This window comes from Parambassis ranga, chromosome 16 (assembly GCF_900634625.1).
Source record: "Parambassis ranga chromosome 16, fParRan2.1, whole genome shotgun sequence".
Taxonomy (NCBI): Eukaryota; Metazoa; Chordata; class Actinopteri; family Ambassidae; genus Parambassis; species Parambassis ranga.
Window position 1 is genome coordinate 9,364,094 of NC_041036.1, and position 22,542 is coordinate 9,386,635.

At 39.5% G+C, this 22,542-nt stretch overlaps 1 protein-coding gene across 2 annotated transcripts in view; it reads right to left on the bottom strand.

Moving 5' to 3' along the window:
* ulk4 (unc-51 like kinase 4) overlaps positions 1-22,542 on the bottom strand; it is a 54,784-nt gene that overhangs the window by 29,550 nt on the left and 2,692 nt on the right. For both annotated transcript variants that reach the window (XM_028425366.1, XM_028425367.1), the window contains exons 10-24: positions 22,187-22,521; positions 21,834-21,903; positions 21,608-21,686; positions 21,439-21,531; positions 21,265-21,325; positions 20,926-21,140; positions 20,409-20,455; positions 20,095-20,173; positions 15,733-15,840; positions 13,305-13,388; positions 6,550-6,711; positions 6,001-6,186; positions 4,488-4,615; positions 331-464; positions 73-194 (exon numbers count right to left, since the gene is read on the bottom strand). In XM_028425366.1, coding sequence (XP_028281167.1) covers positions 73-194; positions 331-464; positions 4,488-4,615; positions 6,001-6,186; positions 6,550-6,711; positions 13,305-13,388; positions 15,733-15,840; positions 20,095-20,173; positions 20,409-20,455; positions 20,926-21,140; positions 21,265-21,325; positions 21,439-21,531; positions 21,608-21,686; positions 21,834-21,903; positions 22,187-22,521 — 1,903 coding nt within the window. The remainder of the gene's footprint in view (positions 1-72; positions 195-330; positions 465-4,487; positions 4,616-6,000; positions 6,187-6,549; positions 6,712-13,304; positions 13,389-15,732; positions 15,841-20,094; positions 20,174-20,408; positions 20,456-20,925; positions 21,141-21,264; positions 21,326-21,438; positions 21,532-21,607; positions 21,687-21,833; positions 21,904-22,186; positions 22,522-22,542) is intronic.

Below are 22,542 nucleotides of genomic sequence, written 5' to 3' on the forward strand. Positions count from 1 at the left end.
AAATCAATGACAACATCTACTGTATGTGTAACCTTTAAATACTAAATTAAAATAATAACGAAAAATCCATACCTGAGATGTAAGAAGTTCTAGTACTACAGAAATAGTAGGCAAAGTTTGTTTAAGCTCTCTACTCTGAGCTGTAGATGGGTGTCTCCGTCCAATCACACCTCTCAGTGTACACAGGATGTCCTCTAGAGAGAGGAGAGGAGACAGACAAGTCATCAACATTTCCTGAAGCTCTGCAGAGCTTTAACAGGCAGAAGGGGGAAAAATCCAAAATATAAACCCTTTGCAGGGGTGTGTGTGTGTGTGTGCGCGTCCTTGTACCCATTATCACTAGTGCAGTGCTACTCAGATACACGATCAGTAAATCCAGACACTGAGACAGGTATCCTGACTGGCTGGGGATCTCTCTGAGAGGAGTGGCTTTGCGCAGGTCTCTCTCCAGGTACATCACAAGTCTAGACAATGAGAGACATACATGCAATGTGCATCACAGAAGTGAAGAGAAACTGTATTTCTCCCTCATTGCTGACGCATTCAAACTGTCTTTTCCACTCCACTCACTGTGAGTTGTTCAGCAGCATCAGCTCAATGACTAACATGTAAATGAGGAAATGATGCAGACTCATTAATGATATGAATCTAGTCAGTGATCTATACAATTTTGACAGGATGCATAAAAAATAAGGGGTGAGGAGACTGTCCAGGAGAGAAGCGATTTAGAAACATTTTTATTTTATCACTGGGCAATAATCAATATCTTGTTTCCAAATTCAGTGCAGGCAGGAAAGGTTAATAGGTTGATATTCATTACCGACACACAAGCAGACTCACATGCATACTCACAGACTAGTGTAAATGAATGCAGATGCATGCAGCTACCCAGAGAGGTCATATTAGTTAACAAATATTGATTCCAAGCTTCATAGTGACAATGGTATGCATGGAAGAGCGGGGGATTGCAAATTCAGTATTTCTCTGTAATGCTGCATAAAAGATTACCATCCAGGATTTACTGTTATATGGACTCCATCACAGCCACTGCTTCTATTGTCCAGTGGATTTTATGAAGTCTTTACTATTTTTGGGTAAAGTATTAAAGACATTGCCATTGTTTCAGTTTTACTGTCCTGACTGACTGTAGTCTGAGATTTAGTAGAATTCTACAAAAAGTAATACTGCTACCAGTATTAAATACAATCATAGAAAAGTGAAAGACAAAAAATTAGAAACAACGACACAGGAAGATGAGGATCTACAAGGCACTGAGACCCTGTGTGTTCCTCATTTGTAGACATTTTTTTCAGGCTGCTAAATACAGAGAGAGACAAACTGGCCACCTGCCAGTCACTGTGGGAGACTCACAAAGTACTCACACCCAACTGACCTACGAGTGGCCCGTTCTATGTGTGTCTCTCCCAATGGCAATCTTGACACTTCCTCAGCGAGACGTGCATGTTTATCTTATGAAGACAATCACACACATGCTTGTATTTTCATGCAACTGAGGAACTAATTAAACACAACAAGCTCGATACAGAGCAGGACTGAGGCAAAGATGCATGTGTCTGTGTGTGGTTGAATCATGCAGAGTGCTCAGTGGGAGAGAGACAGGCGGGTCAACTCTGACAGCTCTAAGTCTAAGGCAGCGAGAGATGCAGAGTACAGAATGTGTGTCTGAAAGACAGACAGGCAGAGAGATGAAGTGAGAAAACGCCTTAATTCTGTTTTGTCATGGGTAAAAAAGGAGCATCTCTTTAATGTGTGTTGAAAAAATAGCGAGAGATACAGGCAGACATTTTTGCACTTCCAAAGGTCATTTGCATGCAGATTTCTTTATGGCACAATGTTTGGTATGCACAAAGACATTTTTCTGAAACCTTTGGAACCAGCAATAAATCAATACAAATGTGCTAACAATCTACATCTTAGAAAGGTAATTTAAATATCTCTCCTATATTAAAATATTTAATTTTCCTGTATACACCACTTTCAGTTTCACAATCAACTAGTTTTAATTACTTCCAGCTGAGACTAGCTCTTTTCTCCTATCTCCTTTGTGTTGCATAGTGGGCCATAACTGTCCATCAATGCCACACTGACAAAGCAAGTCAGAGCAGTGCATGTGAGCGTGTTATTATGCACAATAAATTCTATTAGGCATAAAGAAAACTCATTCACTAGCAGCAAGATACGCCGGGTTGAGAGAGCTCAAAGAACGGCAACTTAAAATTAAAAAAAGTCAATATCAGTGAGATTTTAAAACAAATGTACAATCATGTTTATAAGTTAGCACCCCCTCTTTTAAAGGTTTTTGTGAAGAAACAAAACCATCTGATCATCATGGAGGTTCTTAATATTGTACACGTTTTTTTTTTTTTGCTTCGTTGTTTGTCTAAGATTGGAGTTGCCCAATACTTAGACCGACCACTATGAGACGATTTTGTATTAGGTTTATATGCACAGTTTAGAATTAAAAGGGGGTTTTCTATACCAAACTAGCAGTTATCCTAAGTAGAAGTCTACAGTGTGAGAGATTTTCTAGTCATTTAAGTCAAAAGTAATAAAGTGGTATGATCAAATTAGTACTTTATTTTTGGTAAGTAAATAGGGAAAAAAATCAATGGCTGTGTCAAGAAAAGCCGACTCCAAATAACCTTAACCGTCGTCTTTTATGAGTTCATCTGTCAGTTCACATATGTAAAATGTCAAGTAGCAACAGAAGAGAAAGAAAAAGATAGCTTGAGCTGAAAAAGAGAAACCGAGAAAAGGTTAAGAAAGGGGCATTTGAATGAAAAAAAAGAAAATAAAGTTCATGAAAAAAGGAGAAAAGAGAAGCAAGTGTGCAAAAAAGAAGACAGTTATAAGGATCCATATGTCAGTAATCCAGGGCATCTGAAATACCAACTGGTTATAAATTACCAGGGGAACAGACTGCATATATATATTCACATTCATAGTTGTGTTGCATGGCAGAGGGTGAAATGCAGGACAACCAGTTAATGAACCATTTGAAGTTCCAGTAAAGTTACGGCATGCAGCAGCATAAATAATACGTCCTGGGTACATACATTTATATTATATTTCCCACGACTGCTGTGCTAGTTAACACAAAGGTTACGCAGAGTGCATCTGCATTGCTAACAACCCCAGGCAGCATGTTCATGAAGAAAGCTTCTCTTCTAAAAGCTGTCTGCTTTAGATAACAGATAACCACGTTGAACAGCGCAGAAGCACTTGCATCAGAATATGAGATCTCTGATTCAACATAAATCACTCCTCAAAGGGATGCATGGCGAGATTTGTTGGTTTAATTATTCAATGGGTGGAGGATCACTTGACTTTACTGTAGAATATGTCCAAACCATATGTCATCCACTGATTTGAAGTTCTCCTCTTTGAATTTTTGTATGGACATGACAAAGTGCTTTTGTAAATAAAAAAACAGTAGTGTAGTTATAAGGTCAATATTCTGTTTAACATGGAGAGGCAAGGTCCAATGACCATCGTCAAATACAGCAGCCATAATGAAGTCAGACTGACTCTTAAAAATTTGGTCAGAATGACGTCCCTTCTTCTGGGTATGTTTTATAACATACTGGCATACAAAGTTATTTTTTAAACTGACAAGCTAGTATTTAAATTACAATTCATAGAGAAAGAATAAGAATAACTTAAGAACCAACATGCATACACAGATTTAACCAGATTTTGTTGTGGTGATTTGTGCATGCACATCACAGTGAACACATTACCACATTCCAGTAAAACAGCGCACTTTTGGATTTAGCTCAGTACAATGTATACTGCAGAGGGAATGTAGTTCTAGCTATGATATGTGTGGCTGAGTAGCAGAGAAACACTCTCGTACTGAAAGCTACAGCTAAATAATTAAAGGGAAATCCCACCCTGAAATGGAATTCACAAATGCTGCTTGTTTGTTCTCTGACAGTTCCGTCTATGTGTGAACATGGGCAACTACATTCCAGAGAAACTAATTAGCCAGTGGTCTGACAGACAGAGTGCAGTTAAGATTAAACTTCACTGGTCTAAGGTTTGGTGCACAGTGAAATGTGGTTAAGTGAAGAGACACACAGCACCCTCAAGCAGGATCAACATGTTATTATTGGAATGAAGTGCACTTAAAATTTTGCTTCTTATTTGACAGACTTATAATTTAAACTTGTAGTATCCTTGCATCGGGTTATCATTCTTTGCAGAAACAAAGAATATAAAAGTTAACTCACTTAAAAGTTTTACTGTAATAGCCATGCATTAATGCTTCAAATAAAATTTAAATTAATCACATTCTTAAAGTGTGTATGAGGACATGATAGTAAATCTGCATACATTAATAAATGTTAGATAACATGTAGTTATTACTCAGATAAAACAAAGGAAATGTGACAAGGATTAAGACATTTTCTTATAATGTCAGTGAGTGGGTGTTCAGCAGGGTAAAAGTGTGTGGGTGTGTTTACCTGTGCTGACAGCAGTAAAGCAGTGTGTGTGTGTTGTCCTGTATTAGCAAAAGCAGCAGCAGTAATGCTTTGGCTCTTGTTAGTGTAGATGGACTCTCCTGACAACGTAGAACCTTGAACACCAAATCCTTCAAAAAACAAAACCACAAATGAATAATGAGTTTTCACAGACTGTGCTTCTGTTGATTTATTTCACTGTGCTTTACAAATCTGTTACGTTTAATAAAGTTAGCTTATCAAAAGAAGCATAAATAAACTGAAATGTTCACATTAACTGTTTCCTCCAGGTGTTCAAAATTGTATATAATTTTCAAAAACTCTATTAGCAAACCAGCTGAAACTTAATCATCTCAGATTCTATCACACAACATGAGCACACATACACACAACATCGATGCCTACAGCTACTTTAGACCGACATCCACTCAGCAGTCTAACTGGTTAGAAAAAATTTGACTGACCACCATTCATTACCATTATCATTATCACCAGCACCACTAGCGTGTGTGTCTGTATGTGTGTGCTAAAAGAATGTACATGCCATGTGTGTTTATGGAGTGACACACCGAGTTAATTAATTTCAAAGCCCAGTAGTGTGTGCCTAGCTGATAAGTCCCTCCCTACTACCCATAATGCTTTGCTGAAGTAGAAGACTGCAGCGTGTTCATTCAGCCAATTAGCCCAGATACTGACACACTCAACAAATTAGTGTTTGTGCTTGTGTGCATACACACATGCACAACAGTCACTCCCTCACATGCATGCACACACACACACACACTAACAGAAAGACAGAGTTCTGTGTAAACAAACTCTTGGACTGTCTGTCTCTGTGCCAGGGTGGGAGAAGAGGGGGGATGCATATCAGTGTATAATTAGAGCAGAGTTGAAGTACTAAGTTTGTATTCTGGTGTTAAATTGGAAATGCTCAATGCAAATAAATTCAGTTCAGAGTCAATTACCAATGCTAGACTCCAAGTTAAAAAAAAAAAAACCTTCAAATCAATTTCAGCCCCTCTGCCTTACCAAGATTAGCACATCACATACACACCAGATGGTCTGTCTTATGAAAAATTAAATAAGTAATTCCTGACAAATTAGTTCATGCACAGTTCAGCATTAGTTCATGAACTGTGTGGAAGAGCTACACAAAGAGAGAGCAGGAGAGAGGGGAAGCACAATGCAAAGGTTTCAAAAACCGGAGCCCAGTTTTGTTTGTTCTTTGTGTTCTTGTAGTTATCTAGTGTGTTTTTCATCCCTCAGCCACTGTGTTAAAAAATGCCTTATTAGAGATTACACATCCACACTTCTCTATAAATCAAACTGTACCCAGCAGCTAGGTTTCCTCCTAAATCTCCTGTCAAATATTGTTGTACTACCTGTGTACATCCTTAAAACACTGAGTTTGTGTATGTCGAGGTTTGTTGGATAATGTTCACATGTAATCTGTGTATGAGTTTGACACAAAATATTCTTTGCAGTCATCCACATATACTTTAGAGGGTGAACCTACCTTGCTCTGTGCCATACGGTGAGTTTGGATGCGTGAGGTGAGTAAGGCTGTGGCGATAGCAGCGAGTAGGTGCTGCTGCACCCTGGCCCCTGCTGTACCCACGTCCTCCAAGATGGCCGCAGGGCCACAGGTGTCAATAACTGCCAAGAAGACTGCTGGGACGACCCGGGTTAGTCTAGAAAGAGACTGCAGAAAGAGAGATGAACAATGTGTGTCATTCATAAACTGAGATCACATTACAAAGCAAGGGGATGGCCAGATTCTTACAATACACAGTGGTGACAATTTCTTAAACCAGTGTCAAGCTAAAGACTATGGCAGGACAGCAAACACAGCACACTGCCCCTCTGGATATAAAGTAGGTAAGGATAAGTTGACAAAATGAACATTTACATTACACATTCAAAATATATTTTAGGTTGATTAGTTCAGGTGAGTCGGGAGATATTTCTTTTCAGCTGTGTGTGTATATGCATGTTTGTAGGTTCTACAAAAATAGTGGAATATCTGTTCACTCACACATACGTGTGTATAGGCATGTGAACTTACAGAGATGGCAGTGAGTCTGACAGCCTCCACAGTGGAATGGGTGAACAGGTACCACAGGGCCGAGCCGATCTCTGTGGTAACCAGAGGATGGGAGGGACCTGCCACAGTGGTAGAGATGTTTTCTATGGCCTTTGCAGCCATGTGATGAACTACTGAATCATTCTGTAGGACAGACACAGAACCACACATGGAATATTTATAATACATCCAGTGCAGTGATGAGGTAAAGTAGGCATATGAATGCATATTATTTAGTGAATTCATAAAGTTGATTACTGAATAGGGTATCTGAAAATACCCGACCATCATGTTTCAATCACTTTGCACAGGTTGCTATAGCAATGGTATAGTCTTTTCTATTTAAACACAAATCAAATTACTTGAAAATTAACAATCGCACATCAAGCCAAACACAAAAAAGATTTTTTACTTATGAATTTAAGACATCTTGGAATCACAAGTTTGCAAAACCTTAAAATCTTCAGCACCACCATTGACAGTGACCCAGATGGCCCTTCTTAGCAGAGTCTTTATATGAACAAGGACAGAGAATAACAAAAACACAAAGAAACAAGTTGAACTATAGTTTGTGCTGACACTGTGTGGCTGACATGCCCAAAGCTGAACTTTCATGCTAGTGTGTGAATGTGCACATGCATTCCAACACTAGAACATACCTACATAATTAGCATTTTTAGAAATGTTTTAGAAGACTTGTCATTGTCATTTTGTCAAGTTACAAACTGAAAAAAATGCTACAGTGCAAAATGCAGCAATGAACATAGCACGAATGCAAGCACAAACTAAAAATTAGATTAACTCTCAATGTCAACTCAATACAAAACAAGGAGAGTGTGCACAGGATTGCCCCAATGCACGCATATATTAGTGCATAAATGTTTGTGTGTATGCTACGCGTATACTGCATGTGCCCACACACCTTTGCCTCAGTAGAGAATAGTTGTTTGTGTTCAGACAATGGGGCCAGCCTAATGAAATCTCTGTGGCTGAGGAAATTAGTTTTTTCAGGAAAGTCATTGTAGAGAAAGACAGGAAGTAGAACACAAGTGATTGCCTCTGTCAGGTTATTATTGTGTTTCACTGTGTTACATCACTTAGACGCCTCTCTCCCTAGATAATATGAGATAGAATAGAGACTATTCATATTTTGCGATAAAGGTTCATATAGTGTGGCAATTTAGCATGGTAATTCTGATAAATTTTGCAGGTGATAGATAATGATACTCACATAAGACTGTCACATAAAACCACCTCCAAAACTGACTGTACTGTTTTTGTTCTTCACAAGTACTTGCAGCTCTAGTCAGCTTGAATTTAGGTCTACAATGGACCCAAATGGTGATATGTTTACACATGCTGTTTGCTCAGTATCTTTCGAAGAGTAACAGATAGAGCTAAGCAAGATAGGATACATATTTTGAGACATTTCTATCATAAAAACCTGGCAGCAATCTTTTAGAGCAGATTCAAAACAGTAATTTAAAATGCCTACAGCTGCTGTTCATCAGATAGAGCAGAACCCAAGGTGAAAGTTTCAATTTCAATTTTACCACCTCTTTTAACATGCACCATGCAAGAACAGCAAAAATATCTCTTCACTCCTGCAGAAACCTTGCATCTGAAAAAAAACTAAAGAACATAAACTTCAAAAATGTAACAAAATTTTGATTCTTCTAACATTTAATACATCAGTGATCTGGCTGTGATCTATGGCTATTACACATTATACAGATTCATCATATCATATATCCCACCACATGGGAACTCTAGTCATAACTGATAACTTAAATAACCAACCTAATAATCCAATATAGAACATCACATTGTGTACTCAACACCTTGGGACTACGTTGAACGACAGCAATGAATCCTCTGGCACCCCTTTGGGAACCACTAGAATGGTCTGTTCCAGCATTCCCCAGGCCGTGCGGGCCAGCTCACTAATGAGCCCACGGGGGAGCTCCCACTGTCTGTGTGTTTAATAGACTGTAGCCCTGCCAGGAACTACACACAGAGAGGGGGAGTGTTAAAAAGAAAGAGGGAGAGAGAGTGAGTGAGGAAGATATCTTTACATGTGGTTAGAAACAAGAAACTGGTGCAAGAAATTCCATCATTATGATGCAGCAAGAGAAATACAGGAAAGGAAAGAGTAAGTTCTTCTCATTATAATGTCTGCCAGTATGAGAAATAAGTTCATTCAAGAAGCACACTCATTATATTAAGTTTAAAGTCCTAGTTAAACCTTGCATATCCAGAAAGTCAAGTTTAAAGAAATGTAAGAGAAATTTATATCCCAAAGCCAGCAACTGGGCTGTCGTGGGGCGTAGAGCCTCAAGTGGGCGTAGAGGTCTCAGTGAGCTGAATACGGCAACATTGAACCACAATTTTGCGACCTTCCAAACCATAACACTAACCCCTAAGCCACAACACCCCCCCCCTTCTGTGTTTTTTAATGCATTTCCTGTTACTGTGGTATGTAGCACTGGTTCATGTTATACAAATGCTAAAAAAAGCATTCTGTGCATTGTTGATGTTAGACAAGTACAATGACATCCTTATGGATTTCCAAATACTTGGATAAGTATAAGATTATAAGTGCATCAGAAAATTTTTTTTTTTTATGTCCTCCAAAATAATTGGTATTTGGTTCCTTCTAAGTATGAAGTCCAGTTTTCCAGAGATGTTGTCTCAAACAAGCGACATTTGCTTAGTGGAAAGACCATTACAAGCACCCTAGTTCTCTAAGAAAGCATTCTTTCTTCATACATTCCTCAGCATCAACGTAAATTTGGTATTTTTTGAAAAGAAACAGGCCATTTCTATATGTCGTTAAAACAAGATTTCCCTCTTTTTCATCAGGTTTCAACAAGATTGACAAGCTTAGTAGCAAGCAGGTCAAACTTAAGATCTCTCTATTTAACGGCTCAGAGTTGACAGATAAGATTTACACACTTTGAACCTTTGGCTAAAGAAGTCGTCCTCAAATGAAAGACTTAAAAGACTAGGCAGATATGGAACAATAAAATCCTGTCTTGAGTGTTGATCAGTGGATCCGGTTTATATCCAAACCTGTTTGCACCTGTCCTCTGAGGCTCAAGTAGAAAGACACATAGATCACAAAAACGACATCACTTCACTCAGGTCTGTATGCCTGGGCGTGCACAGGTGCATACGTTCACATGTCTGATGTGGTTTTTCTCTGTAATTAAAGTCCTTTGGAAGCCAGTGCACCTGGTTTTGAATAAGCCCCTATGGCAGAGAGACAGACAGCCTTTCCGAGCCTCACACAGCACCACTAATCAGGCAAGAGAGACACAACAGTTAATAGATGGACATGTGGAAGAAATAACTGGAAGAAGCAACTTGTAGATGTATAAGTAACCATAAGACTTAATTTGTAAATACAGAAAAACAGGTCAATAAAAAGAATATGAATGAAAAAAGGCACAACACAGGTAGATGGATGGACAGGATTATGAACATCCTTGTCTCCTTTCTCTTTGTGTTAAGATGTGACATCATTTCATTACACAATTGGTTTCATCTAGGCCGTGTGTGTGTGCTTGTGAATATAGATGCACATGAGGTGGTCATCCCATGTTAGACATGAGGGTAGGACCCATGACTGTCTTTTAGAGTCCCCCTCTGTTCTCCACTCCTTTGTGGAAGATAGTCATAAATCATTAATAGGTTCACCACTGCTGTGTGTGGGTCCGCATGAGTGTGTGTGTACGGGGGATTTCTGCCTTCTGCCCCTTGGCTTCTTTCACTGCAATACTGTTCACACATCATCTCTATGGCACGCACACATGCATGCACACACAGACATGCACACAGATTTTTCATCATAGGCAGCTGAAGCATCATCTTGTTCAGGCTCATAAATAATTTCCTGCAGCTCAAGTCTGGCCTGGAAACCTGCCTTTCACTCCGTGCCATCCACTCCCCCACTCCAAGTACAACTATCTCTCTTTCTCACTCTGCCTCCCTGCCATCTCCTCCCCCTCCCACTACACTGATCCCCTTTCTATCTTCCTTTCTGTCACTCCTTGCCTTCCCTCAATATCCCCCTCTCCACTGGCAAAACCATGCAATGCTCTCTATGGCTCTGTGGCCCCCTCCAAGTTGAACCCTTCCTCTAGTACAATCTGTATCCCTCTCTGCAGTGCTTTACTTGTAAATCAGGAAAACTGAACAGCAGAGAAGGGGGCTGGGGTGACCCAGTGGGTCAGAAACCGCATCAAAAACATACCGCCTAGAGCGCAATAGACAGGGTCTTGGCCTTGTATCTCAGTGCTGTCATGCAATAAACAGTGTGGCACTAGATTTACATGTTGTACATTCATAGAAATTAATCTAATTTTACAGCCAACTACAAGAAATGCACTTGAAAAATACTTAAGACACAGACAAGCAATGAACTAATAATAGTTGAGGTGTTATTATTTGTGGGGCTGTTTAGGGGAACTGGAATAAGAGTGATTTTTACACTTTTATATACAGCCAGCAGACTGTTGCTAATTTCATGACTTCAAAAAAAGTTAGTATTTATACATTATTATTATTATTATGTTATATTAAGCTGTGCACACTCCAACTTATAGTTTAATATTAGTAACTTAGAATAACTTTCCAGAACAAGTTACACAGATGAAATGACAGTATAGCCCTTATTGAATGCTTTGTTGCTTTCTGCCATGTAGAAATGATTTTAATTACTGATATTTATTAACCTATGTTAACTTTAAGGACTATGAGTATTTTATTTATATATATATATATATATATATATATATATATATATATATATATATATATATATACACGAGATGGATAAGAATAACAATATGAGTTGTGACTGTCAGCACAAGCAACTTATTCATTATATACTTATAGATTTAAAATTTCTGCAGACAGACTTTTAATACACAGCATTTACTGGTTGACCTTTCTGGTGGAGTCATACTATATTAAAGAAGGAAACGTTAGAATAACAGACAGATACAATGAGCAGCATGTCATATTTGGAAGTGTGTACCATTCACAGCCAGATACATACAGATACATTGCATTGTCTAGTCATTAGAGTCACTTTAAATCACTATAATAATAATAATACATTGAACTTATAAAGCGCTTTTTATGACACTGAAAGATGCTTTACAGATGCATTATTTATTAACACCACCATTCACATAGTGGCAGTAGTAAGCGACACATGTAGCCACAGCTCCCCAAGGGGAGACTGACAGAGATGTGGCTTCCAAGGTGCACCTACGGCCTCTCCGACCACCGCCGATTCATTTATACACATTCATACACCAGTGAGTGCACTGGAGGCAATGTGGGTAAAGTGCCTTGCCCAAGGACACACAACAATGACCAGCGAGGAGCTGGGGGCGAACCGCCATTATCGGACGACCCTGCTCTACCACTGAGCCACTTCTGCCCGCTGCTCTTTATGCTTTCCCATTTTGCTTATTCAAACAACTTTAAAATCCTGCTTAATGTATATACCTTATACCTACCAAGCTCCTAACATGTAATAAAAATTATTAAGTGTGCAGTAGCTGATCAATGTAGTCCATTTCCCACTGGTGCCTAAACTTGCAGCCTGTAGAGGACCTACAGTATTTGACCATCTATGGAAGCATGTGACCACTTTGTTAACTCAAGAGATATAAATCCCATGAGACCAAGTTAGACTATTTGGACTAATCTGGAATATCATACCAGTAATGCAACTGAACAACAGCTAGTCAGGGACAGAGAGAAATAGAGACAGGGTGGAGAGAGAGGGAGGGAGGGGCGAGAGGGATGGGAAGAGTGTGAAGCAGGTTGGGTCTGAGGATGAGTGTCTGGTCCCTAAGGCTGTGTGTGTGTGTGTGTGTGTGTGTGTGTGTGTGTGTGTGTGTGTGTGTGTGTGTGTGTGTTTCCATCAGCATACTCTCACAGCTCAATAATGATAAATAAGTCAACCTTCTCTCTCCTCCCCTCCACCCATCTCCTTGCTCCTGTCACACACACACACCCCTCCACAGTTCATCTACAACCCCTCCCAACTACACCCCCAGTGGTAATGAAGCAACAGTAGGTACTAGCTGACAACTGTGTGGACCAGTTTCATCTATATTCATTCTGCTATAGTGGGCCACCAAAGTAAGACCCCGTTCTGCCGCTGAAAGACAAAACAACATCCATTCAGTTCTCACCTGTTTACAATTTTACACCAAAATGAACTGAAGCCATCACTATTGCATTGCTGTAGACATACTGTATGTTTATTTTTCAGTTAATTTTAATATTTTACAGTCCTATCATTTTACCTTTTCTGACAGACTAATATGTAAGGTGAAGCCAGGTTTGAAAAAAAAAGTATGAAAGCCAGAAAAAGGAAAGAGCCGTCTACATTTCCACTTGCGCTCCTGCTCCATCTACTGTATGTGTGTGTCTGGAGGGTCCTAATTGCTGCTGAGGTCAGGTTGCTGAGCAGTAAAGGGCTGTGTTTGATGCAGGTAAAAGTGTGTGTGCACGCCTGTGTGTGTGACTGCTCTGCATGCCCTTGACTTGCAGCTGGCAAACAACGCTTAAGGCCCCCACAGCTGCCTCATCATTACTGTTCACAGGGATCCCCTGCCACATACTCGCACACACACAGTGAGGGAGAGACTTAGTCACAGCTACACAGGCACAGACACAAACAGACACACGCAGACATACACAGAGACACTCACCCCTTCCCGCAGGCTCCTCATTAAGCCAGTGTAGGCGGCAGCGGGAACGAACCACAGTCCCTCTGGGGATCCTCTCTTCTCCTCCTGATAGAGAGGCATAGAAAAGACAGGGAGAAAGGGTGTGGGGGGTTTGGGGGGGTTATAGTTAGGGGGGTGGGGGCAGTGGAGGAGTAGAGTGGGAGTGAGAGGAAGGCAGACAGATAAAGTCGAGGAGATGCAAGTAAAGAGGAGTGAGGAAAAAGGGCAAGGAAAGGCCAAGTCAGGGAGGGGAAAGGGAACACAAGGAGTCAAGACATCTTGATTACTATACTTGGTTATTATGGCTGTGCATGAACACTCGCTTTCTAAATTCATGTATTATACACATACCCTTGTATACATAGTTAATTTCTTTCTTTTTAATATTACCACATAAAATGTACAGAATATTTTTTTCATCATGTCCCTGAGACCCGGGTGATAATTTCAAGGTCATCTTTAAGGATTTTTTAAGTTACTTAATTGATTACATCCAAACTGTTAGTTGCTTGATCATGACAATTATGTGTTCTTCCTTTCCTGACTAAATATACTCTCTTTCCAGTACAGTCTAACATTCCAAAACATTCAGACAATTTGAACAAATGTATATTTTTTTATGAAACACTTCTGTCCCATTGTTACTGTGCTAAGCTCTGGGCTACATCTAACCTTGAGGAAAAAGACAGCACTGGAGGCTATAGCTAATCGTTGTCATTGACTGCTGCTACTGCAGAAAAAGCAGATAATTTTACCTGGGGACACATAAAGTACCATTGCACTCTACTCAAAAAATGTTTTCCTGCCACTATATAGACAAACTGGGCCCACCTGCCTTGGGTAGGAATGATAAAGATAATAGAGATATTAATAAATATATTAGATCGCACTAATGTTGATCCAAAAACTGATTCTGTGTATTATTGTATTCAGCAAGCAGAGTCTGCCTCAAAACAGATTAATCCCCTTTTAGTTACAGTTGATGTAATGTTTTAGCATATGTGCTGTACAAAATAGCAAGTGTGACCTGGTTCTAAGCTTTAGAGTGTTTTATTTCAACTTTGAAACTATCATTCAAAGTCCAGTAAACCGTCATGTTTCTGTGGTATGCAGCAAACACTAAGACTAACCAGCCTATCAAACAGCAAACGGAGTCCAACATAACCCTCGCAAAGGACGGATCAAACAACAACTGCTTGCTGGACGAGCATTAAATTTCCTGCATTCTGGAATAACTGGTCTTTTATGATAAAATACACCCACACAGCAAATGGCTCTCTGTTGTTGCTAATAGTGTGAAGTCCTCATTACTCCTCTTTAAAACCTTTGTTTACTCATTATTACACATAACTCGTGCTAAACTATGGAATTACTCAAGTAGACTTTGTCACCCTAACACTTGAATGGCATGAAGCCCTCCACCTTACTGGAATAGGTTATGAATGTCCTGAAAAAAATCATTTCCTATTGTTGGTTAGCTGATCTGTGAGAGAAGCTGGCATCCATAGAAAAACATGAGTCAATTTCTGCAGACATTAAGATTTTCTATGGTTCCCAGAGAATAATAACTGTAATCAGGCCGGCTGATTGATTTTCTGACGGTTATCCATCATCGTGTAAATAAAAATCTTATGCTCAATTGACTTTCCTGGCTAGATTGAGGTTAACCAGAACTAAAATGCCATCACCCTTTCTAATGAAGTCAAATGAGGCCTCCTCAACTCCTTTTGTTGTAATTTTCAGAGCTGGTTCAATTACCCTTCAATTCAGTGTCATCGGCACGCAGATTTAACCTCCATTACCTAACGAGCACTTCAATTCATTCATGTCTGCACCAGATTACTTGCGGCATCAATGTTGTGATTTGTTTTGATCCATTAGAGAAAATTTTCTCTGACAGAGTATCTGCCCTATTCACATTTAGCCATCATCTTGTGGTGCATTCCTTAACACAGAGAAGTGCAGCACTGTGTGAGGGGAATACAATGTAAATGTAATCATACTGGCAAATTTGTGTTTAATAGTTTGTAGTGGTGAGCGAGTCTTCAGTAGGAGAAGCAACAAGTGGATTATTGTATTCTATACAGCATAAGTCAATTAAGACTGTTAACTTGATGACATTTTTATATTCTGACCACAGTTTGTCACAACCTGTTTCTGTATATATATATATACGTATATATGTGTCTATATATATATATATATATATATGTGTGTGTGTGTGTGTGTGTGTGTATTCACCCATGGAATCTACTGTATCCAGTGCCCTTTGTGTGCCCGTAACAAGTGTGCATGTAACTGTGCACCCATTCCTAACTTGTCTAGATGCGAATTCATTATTATGCTTTCCCTGGATTACCACACAGTAGTATCTCTTATATCTGTCATTGGCTTCTGACAGGAAGTGTACCTGAGACGAGATAAGGTAGAGGAACTCCCCGAGTGGTGGCAGCAGGAACTGCTTTATTTTAGTGTTCTTCAGATTGTCCCTCAGGAGGTCTGTCAAGGTGGACACAGCCTGGAAAGGCAACAAGGAAAGGTTTAATCAGCACTTGTTTTAATATTGAAAAAAATCAAACACCAAACACACAACATTTCAAGCATACCTTTATAGACAGAGTTTATAGTCTCAGAATACAGTACAGTAACACATGATATGATAGTGGCTGAAGCGCCTTTACCGTTGACATCAGCAGAGTTTTGGCTTGACTATCTTCAGGTTTGGTTTGGATTTAAGTTTTCAGGTTACGGCTGACTCACTAGTTGATTTACTTATATGTTTAGGACTTATACTAAAAAAATGACTATATCTAATTACATCAGGCCACAGTGAAATAAAGTTTGTATAAGCATCTAAAATAAGAAACTTGACTAGACTAGAAAGTAAAGTGTGAAAAAGAGGAGAAAGGGAGAGCTACAAGAGAAACAGCACTCTCACTGAAAACAACATGTACACACATGCATACACATAGCAATGCATATAGGGTATACTAGGAACATACAGAGCATTCATTAAATGCATAGCATTATGTGCACTTGTAAGGAATGCACATCACACTCACATGCAAAGTTAAGTATATGCAGAGACAGCCTTGCTGGCTGGCTGCTTCCTGGCATTAGCATTAGTGCCAGCTTCCCCCCTCTGTGATCTGATGCAAGTTCTGCCTCTATCATTACGTCTCTCTGCTTCACTGTTTTCTTTTAACATCTTTCCAGCCATCCTCTGTTGTTTTCCCATCAACTTCTATTTTTTCTCTGTCTGTTCTACATTCTGTTTGTCAGCTACATATCACATTTCTCTCCCCTACATCTTTTTCTCACACTGGCTTGCTTGCAGTGTCTCTCACCACGCTGTCTCTCTGTCTTGGTTAGGGTGCAGAGTGTTAACAGTCTGTTTGACATGTTCTCTCTCAACATGTATTGGAAGAGTTATTCCTGCCTGTGGTGCAGTGGTATACGGTCATGCTGAGACATCTCAGCATTGTATATTATCAGTTTACTAATGGAATGCTGAGCATTAATGGCAGTATATGGTGAGCAGAAGTCACTCTTGTTGATGACCTATAGTGCGTGAACTTTAAAGCATGCAATGTCATGACACTTTCTACTAATTGTTTTTCCCATCTTTCTACATTACTGCTTTGCATTCTTTTCCCTCCAACCCTTGCTGAACTGAAACCTTGCATAATCTAAATGGCTGAGTGATCTGGGGTGTGTTCGACACTGGTCATGCAGCTGCTCTCAACAGAGCGTACTGAAAGGCATCGCTGTGAAACGCGCCAGAGGCAAAACCAAACATAAACAGACCTATCATCCCTGAGACAACATTATCTCAGCATCAGTACCTCAGAGCAAACAATGCAGATGAGTGCACACAAGGATACATTTGCACGTTATGAATGTGCATAACAGCACAAAGCAAAATAACAGAAAAATACAACACAGCACATGATACATTTTGCACTTAGAACCACATATAAGATGCAAGCAAGGCGACAAGCATCTGGAACAACTACATGTCTAAAGAAAGAAGTTCTCTGAATTCTTTCATTAGTGAATTACAGGTAAGTGATCAAACCCACCCACACATATCCAGGAAACTGTCACACATTTTGTTTTTGACTTAATTTATGCTGCAATGTTTCTGATATTGAAAGCTGTTGTTTTTCACAACCTCTCATCTCCTCTTTGCAAATTGTACCACAAATGCATTCAGTAAAGTCTTCCTGGAGCCAGTACCCTCTGAATGTGTGTTCCTACAGATTGCCGTTTGCTCTAAGAATGTTAAGACTTCATAACCCATTGAAACCTGCACAGTGGAAGCTTTAGCAGCAAAAGCCCCTGGTAAAGCCACAGAAAACTTTACAAAGGATGATAAGTGGTGGAGAAAATCACATGAATTTGGTTTTGAAAGCATGGGTTTCAAACATTGCAAAAAAGCAGCAAGCTTATGACAGCAACATTAACTCATTTAATACTATTTAAGAGTGAGGGACAAAGACAGGCTTACTAGAGAAAGATAAAACAGAAAGAAATGGAACAGAAAAGAAGGTAAATATGAGACAAAAGAGATGCACAGACAGACAGGTGTCTCAAGAGTGAATCTGTGTTCATGTGTTTCTCAGAGGGTGATCGAAGCATATAGCAGTTACCATGGTTACTAAGCCCAACCCTAACACGCTGATCAGACGAACTGCAGAAGGAGAACCCCTGCTGAGACACACACACACACACACACACAGAAAAATGCGTGAGAGTGTGTGTCATTTCACTGGTCATCTGTTAGCAGCCCTATAACATAAGAATACACAAAAACACAGAGTATTTGCAGGCACAAATACACACCAAGGAAGCCATAACAGAGACACACAAATCTACACACGCAGGACCCCTGCTGAGCGCTCACACAAACATGCTTCAAAACAATCCTGTGCCCACTTACAAACACACACACACAAGCAGACGGAGAGCCCCCGCTGAGTCCATAGATGGACACACACGACCAAAGACACAAACAGAAACACAGAGAGATGCATGGGCACAAGCGAACAGCTTTGTCCTCTTCTTTACAATTAGTCATCCTATGGTAGCTGAGGGGAGTAAAGGAGGATAGCGAAAAAAATGTTCCGCCATTTGTCTTTATCAACAAGCACCGAAAAAAAACCATTGGTATGCTAGAGTCGGCCATTTTGTAATTCGCCGTGACGACTCGAGTAGCAGTAAAGAGCTGGAACAAGTGAAGAAAAAGAGAAAACCAGAGCAGATGTTCGCACAAAATCACAGGTGCCAGAATGGATTTCACTCAGAATAAACAGATGTGAAGAGATAAAACAAGAGCAGAGACAAGGTAGAAAAAGACAGGGGCAAAAAGTTCTGTACAGGATGAAGGGATCAAATGAGGTAAAGAGGCTCCATACAAAACTGCTTTTATGTTGAATTAGTTCAGCACAATGTGTTACAACATGTAAATGTGTGCAAGGCCAAGATGAAGCCACTGAATTAGTTGTCTAATGTAGTCTTAAACTACAGACTAACAATAATTTACACATTTCTAATGGCAATAATGTTTATAATGTGCTCTTGAACTGCATTTAGTTATCATTTTTGGGTGTTTTTTTATTTCTTCAACCACATTCACATTAGTAAGGATTGCTTAACAGAAACATTCCTCTGTATAATACATCACTTTACAGTAAAGGTTGCTTCATTTACTGTATGTTCATATGTTTAATGTGCAGATAATCAGTTCACACGTACAGTGTACAATTCAATAGAGCAATAAAGACTTAGAGATAATCACAATAGTATAAAAGTCATATAATATTATCAGTTACATGACTTAACTGTGATTTGCTTAATTGTACTGAATGTCTATTCTTAGCCCATGTGTGGTCATACACTGTGTATGCTACGATTATACCTATACTAATGTATGAAATTAAAGTTTATAATGGAGTAGTGTATAAGCAAGATGATGGTCTTGCAAATATGGGAAACAATCTAGTGATAACCAGCAAGACCTTTTGTGTGTATGTTTTTGTAAAAAATGGGAGAGCACGCAAGATCAGATTAGACAGAGAGAGAGAGGGACAGAGAGAGAGAGAGTGTGTGTGTGTGTGTAATAACTCTGAAAATGCTGTCCTGCAGGTTTTCTACGCCACCAGCAGGAAAATACTGGTACTAGTGTACAAAGTTAGAGTGGTGAGAGCATATAATCCCATCCTCAGCTTGTTTTAGGACAGAGATACTCTTTACCTTTACAGAGACCAAAGCAGTACTGATGTCCAACCAAAAATTACACATCTTTTAAAAAGATATTAAATCATAGTTATGCACAACATACAAGACAGGACCTCCTTAAAAAAGAAACACCACACTAACTCACTGTTGTGTTTTATGTATTTTCTTATAGATGCTCTGAGATTACTTTCCAATAAATTCATATGGCTACTTACTGCCACCTTACGGTACACACTAGTACTGCAAGTCTCAGGGCATTGAAGATTTTAATTAGGAGAGCTCCACGATTTTGTTAATAAACAGTTTAATAAGACTTAAGTAAAACTGATTATAAGTTTCAGACCAAATTTTTTGCAGAGTTAACTAAGAGATAATACTATCTAATACTATCTCCGGTCTACATCACCAATGTCTGTATGTGACTGTGTATGTACCTGTTTGCATTGTTGCTTTGTGTACATTACAGAAGCAAGTCTGCCAATTGCTAGTTGCTATGATGAAGTGTGTAAGTGTGTGTGTGTGCGTTTCGAACCTCAGACACAGGACTGTCTTCTCCGAGGTCAGTACAGTGTAGAGCCAGCAGGCCCATCACTCTGAGAACTTTGCTCCGCCTGCAAAACATTTTATTTTCACTTAATGAAACAGATACACTGGTTTTTAGTTTGCATATCATATTACATAACCTTCTGAACATTTGTAACACTAATTCAAGAATCGTCAATAGGAAAGCAAAAGTTTGTGACCTGCAAAACAAAGTTAAGTTTGTTTATACCTAAGTTGTACCATTTGTGTTGGTGGTGACCCTTTTTAAACATTCATGCATTAACAGATAAATAATGTACTTACACATCCCAGTTAGGAGCTTGTCGTAACTGCTGGGTCAATACTTGTAGCTGGGTGACAGGTGGAGAAGATTGGAGAGTTAGAGTTCACTCACATATTGTTAGGTAAGTAGGGAAAGATGTGTGGAAATATCAAGGAAAAAACAATGTTACATGTCTTGAAGAAGAAAATAATGTTTCAGGTATTCCATGTTCAAAGATAGATGAAAGTGTGGACCATTTAGGCCCTGAATAATTCTATGTGACTATGTCCTTGCATTGTTCTAATGATTCACTTGACTAATGACTAGCTGGGAGCAACAGCAAGAACCCTCCTAGTGAAGCTCTTTGCTGACAGGGGAAACAAATGGCTGGTATATGTGTCATAGAGGGAACACAAGGACAGGGGAGAGCTAAAAGACTGAAGAAGGGAAAATATACACCACACTGACATTCAGTTTACGCACAAATACATAAATACACTCATGCCAACAGAAAAAATTTGAACATGGACCAAAATATGTAAATACGTGTTTTCCTACCAGTTTTGAGTTAATCAGCTTGTTAGCAATAGCTTTGTGTCCAACTACACAACAGAGGTAGCACAGCAGATTGAGTTTGGATCGAATGGTTGTGGATGGAGTTGGAGCAGCGGGCGAGAAGACAGAATTAGCGGTGCTCTGTTCTTCAAGGGATGAACAGAGCTGCGAAAGGAAGACCGTCCACTCTTCATCACACATTGTCTGCAGCTTCTCAACTGGAGAAAGGAAAGGACAATTTCAGATTCAAGGCCTAGCCTGGGCCTAATGACCCTGCACTGAAAACCTCTTTACAGACAAGAGAGCAATAACTCTGCATGGTAGTCATAAAAAAATACATACTTGAATATGCTGGCACACAAAGGGTTTTGGGATCAAAACGCACAGCGGTATTCTTGAGAATCTGGTAAACAGAAAGAGAACATGAGTCATCAATGTCTTTAGCAAAATTCATGGTATGTATTTAAGTCCAGAATATGTGCAAATAAGTCTTATAAAATACATTTAACCATGTACCTTTGGGTTGTCAATGATTGGGGCAATAGTCAGATCAGAGTCAGTATGGAGAAGTCCCTTCACAGAGGATGTGATGCTACTGCCTGTACTGGCCTGAAAAAAGTATAATAGAAAAGAAGAAGATCAGAAGTCAGCCTCGAGAAAATAAAACACACACCAGTGTACGTACAGTGACAGCAACCTGAGGTGCAGAGTTCTGGTTTGGACAGTCAGAGGTACTGTTGTTCCTTCTTGAGTTGGCAGAGGAGCTAGAGGAACAAGAGAAAAGAGTCTGATGTCGTGTAGTTTAGTATTGGAGAGTACCGTATAAGACAGATGTGTAAGGAGAATTGGGCACTCATTTCAAAATCATATTTCATATCCTGACTACTTTTGTACTATAGTAAATAGAATACCTGAGCAGAAAAATTGCCTCAGTGTTGTCTTCATCCACACCACTCTTTGGCCTCAGCTCTGAAACATTGTCTAGAAAAGAGAACATACAGATTACAAGTGTTGAGGAAATAGGGGAGGAAAAAGAGGAAATAATGTAAAGGAATAAAAACTACAGTACATACATAAACAAGGTATTTCTTCTCTTTAAATGCAACTGCTGAGCAACAGCCTTGGCTAGGTGTAAAAAAAGCTGTATATTTTCAGAAGATTCTATAGCCTGCAGGGCACTATATTAACCTCCCATGTCTCACCTAAACCAGATAAAGATAACCCAAAATTTAAGATTAAGAATTACTTTATTTTAATTTGTTACCTAATGTGAATGACTTATTTGGCTGCAGAGTGTGGCTCATCTCCAGGGCTCCAGGTAGCTTGGGATCGTCTTCAGTCTCTGCCTGGCCCTCTCCTCTTCTCTCGTTTCCTTCCTCCCTTCTCAAACGCTGACTGTTTGTTAAGTCTCCATAGCATGTCAGTTTAACAGATTCTTCCCTGTCAATCCTTCTGTCAGATGGTTTGTCAGTGGATGCAGTGGTATGTGATGAAATTAGTTTCTTAGACATCCGATAAGGTGGCTGTGTGATAACTGAGTGGCTGTCAGGGAGCTTTTCTACCTCTGCCGGTGGAGTAAAGTCACACACCCTGGTGTGGCTGTGGAAGTAATAAGAGAAA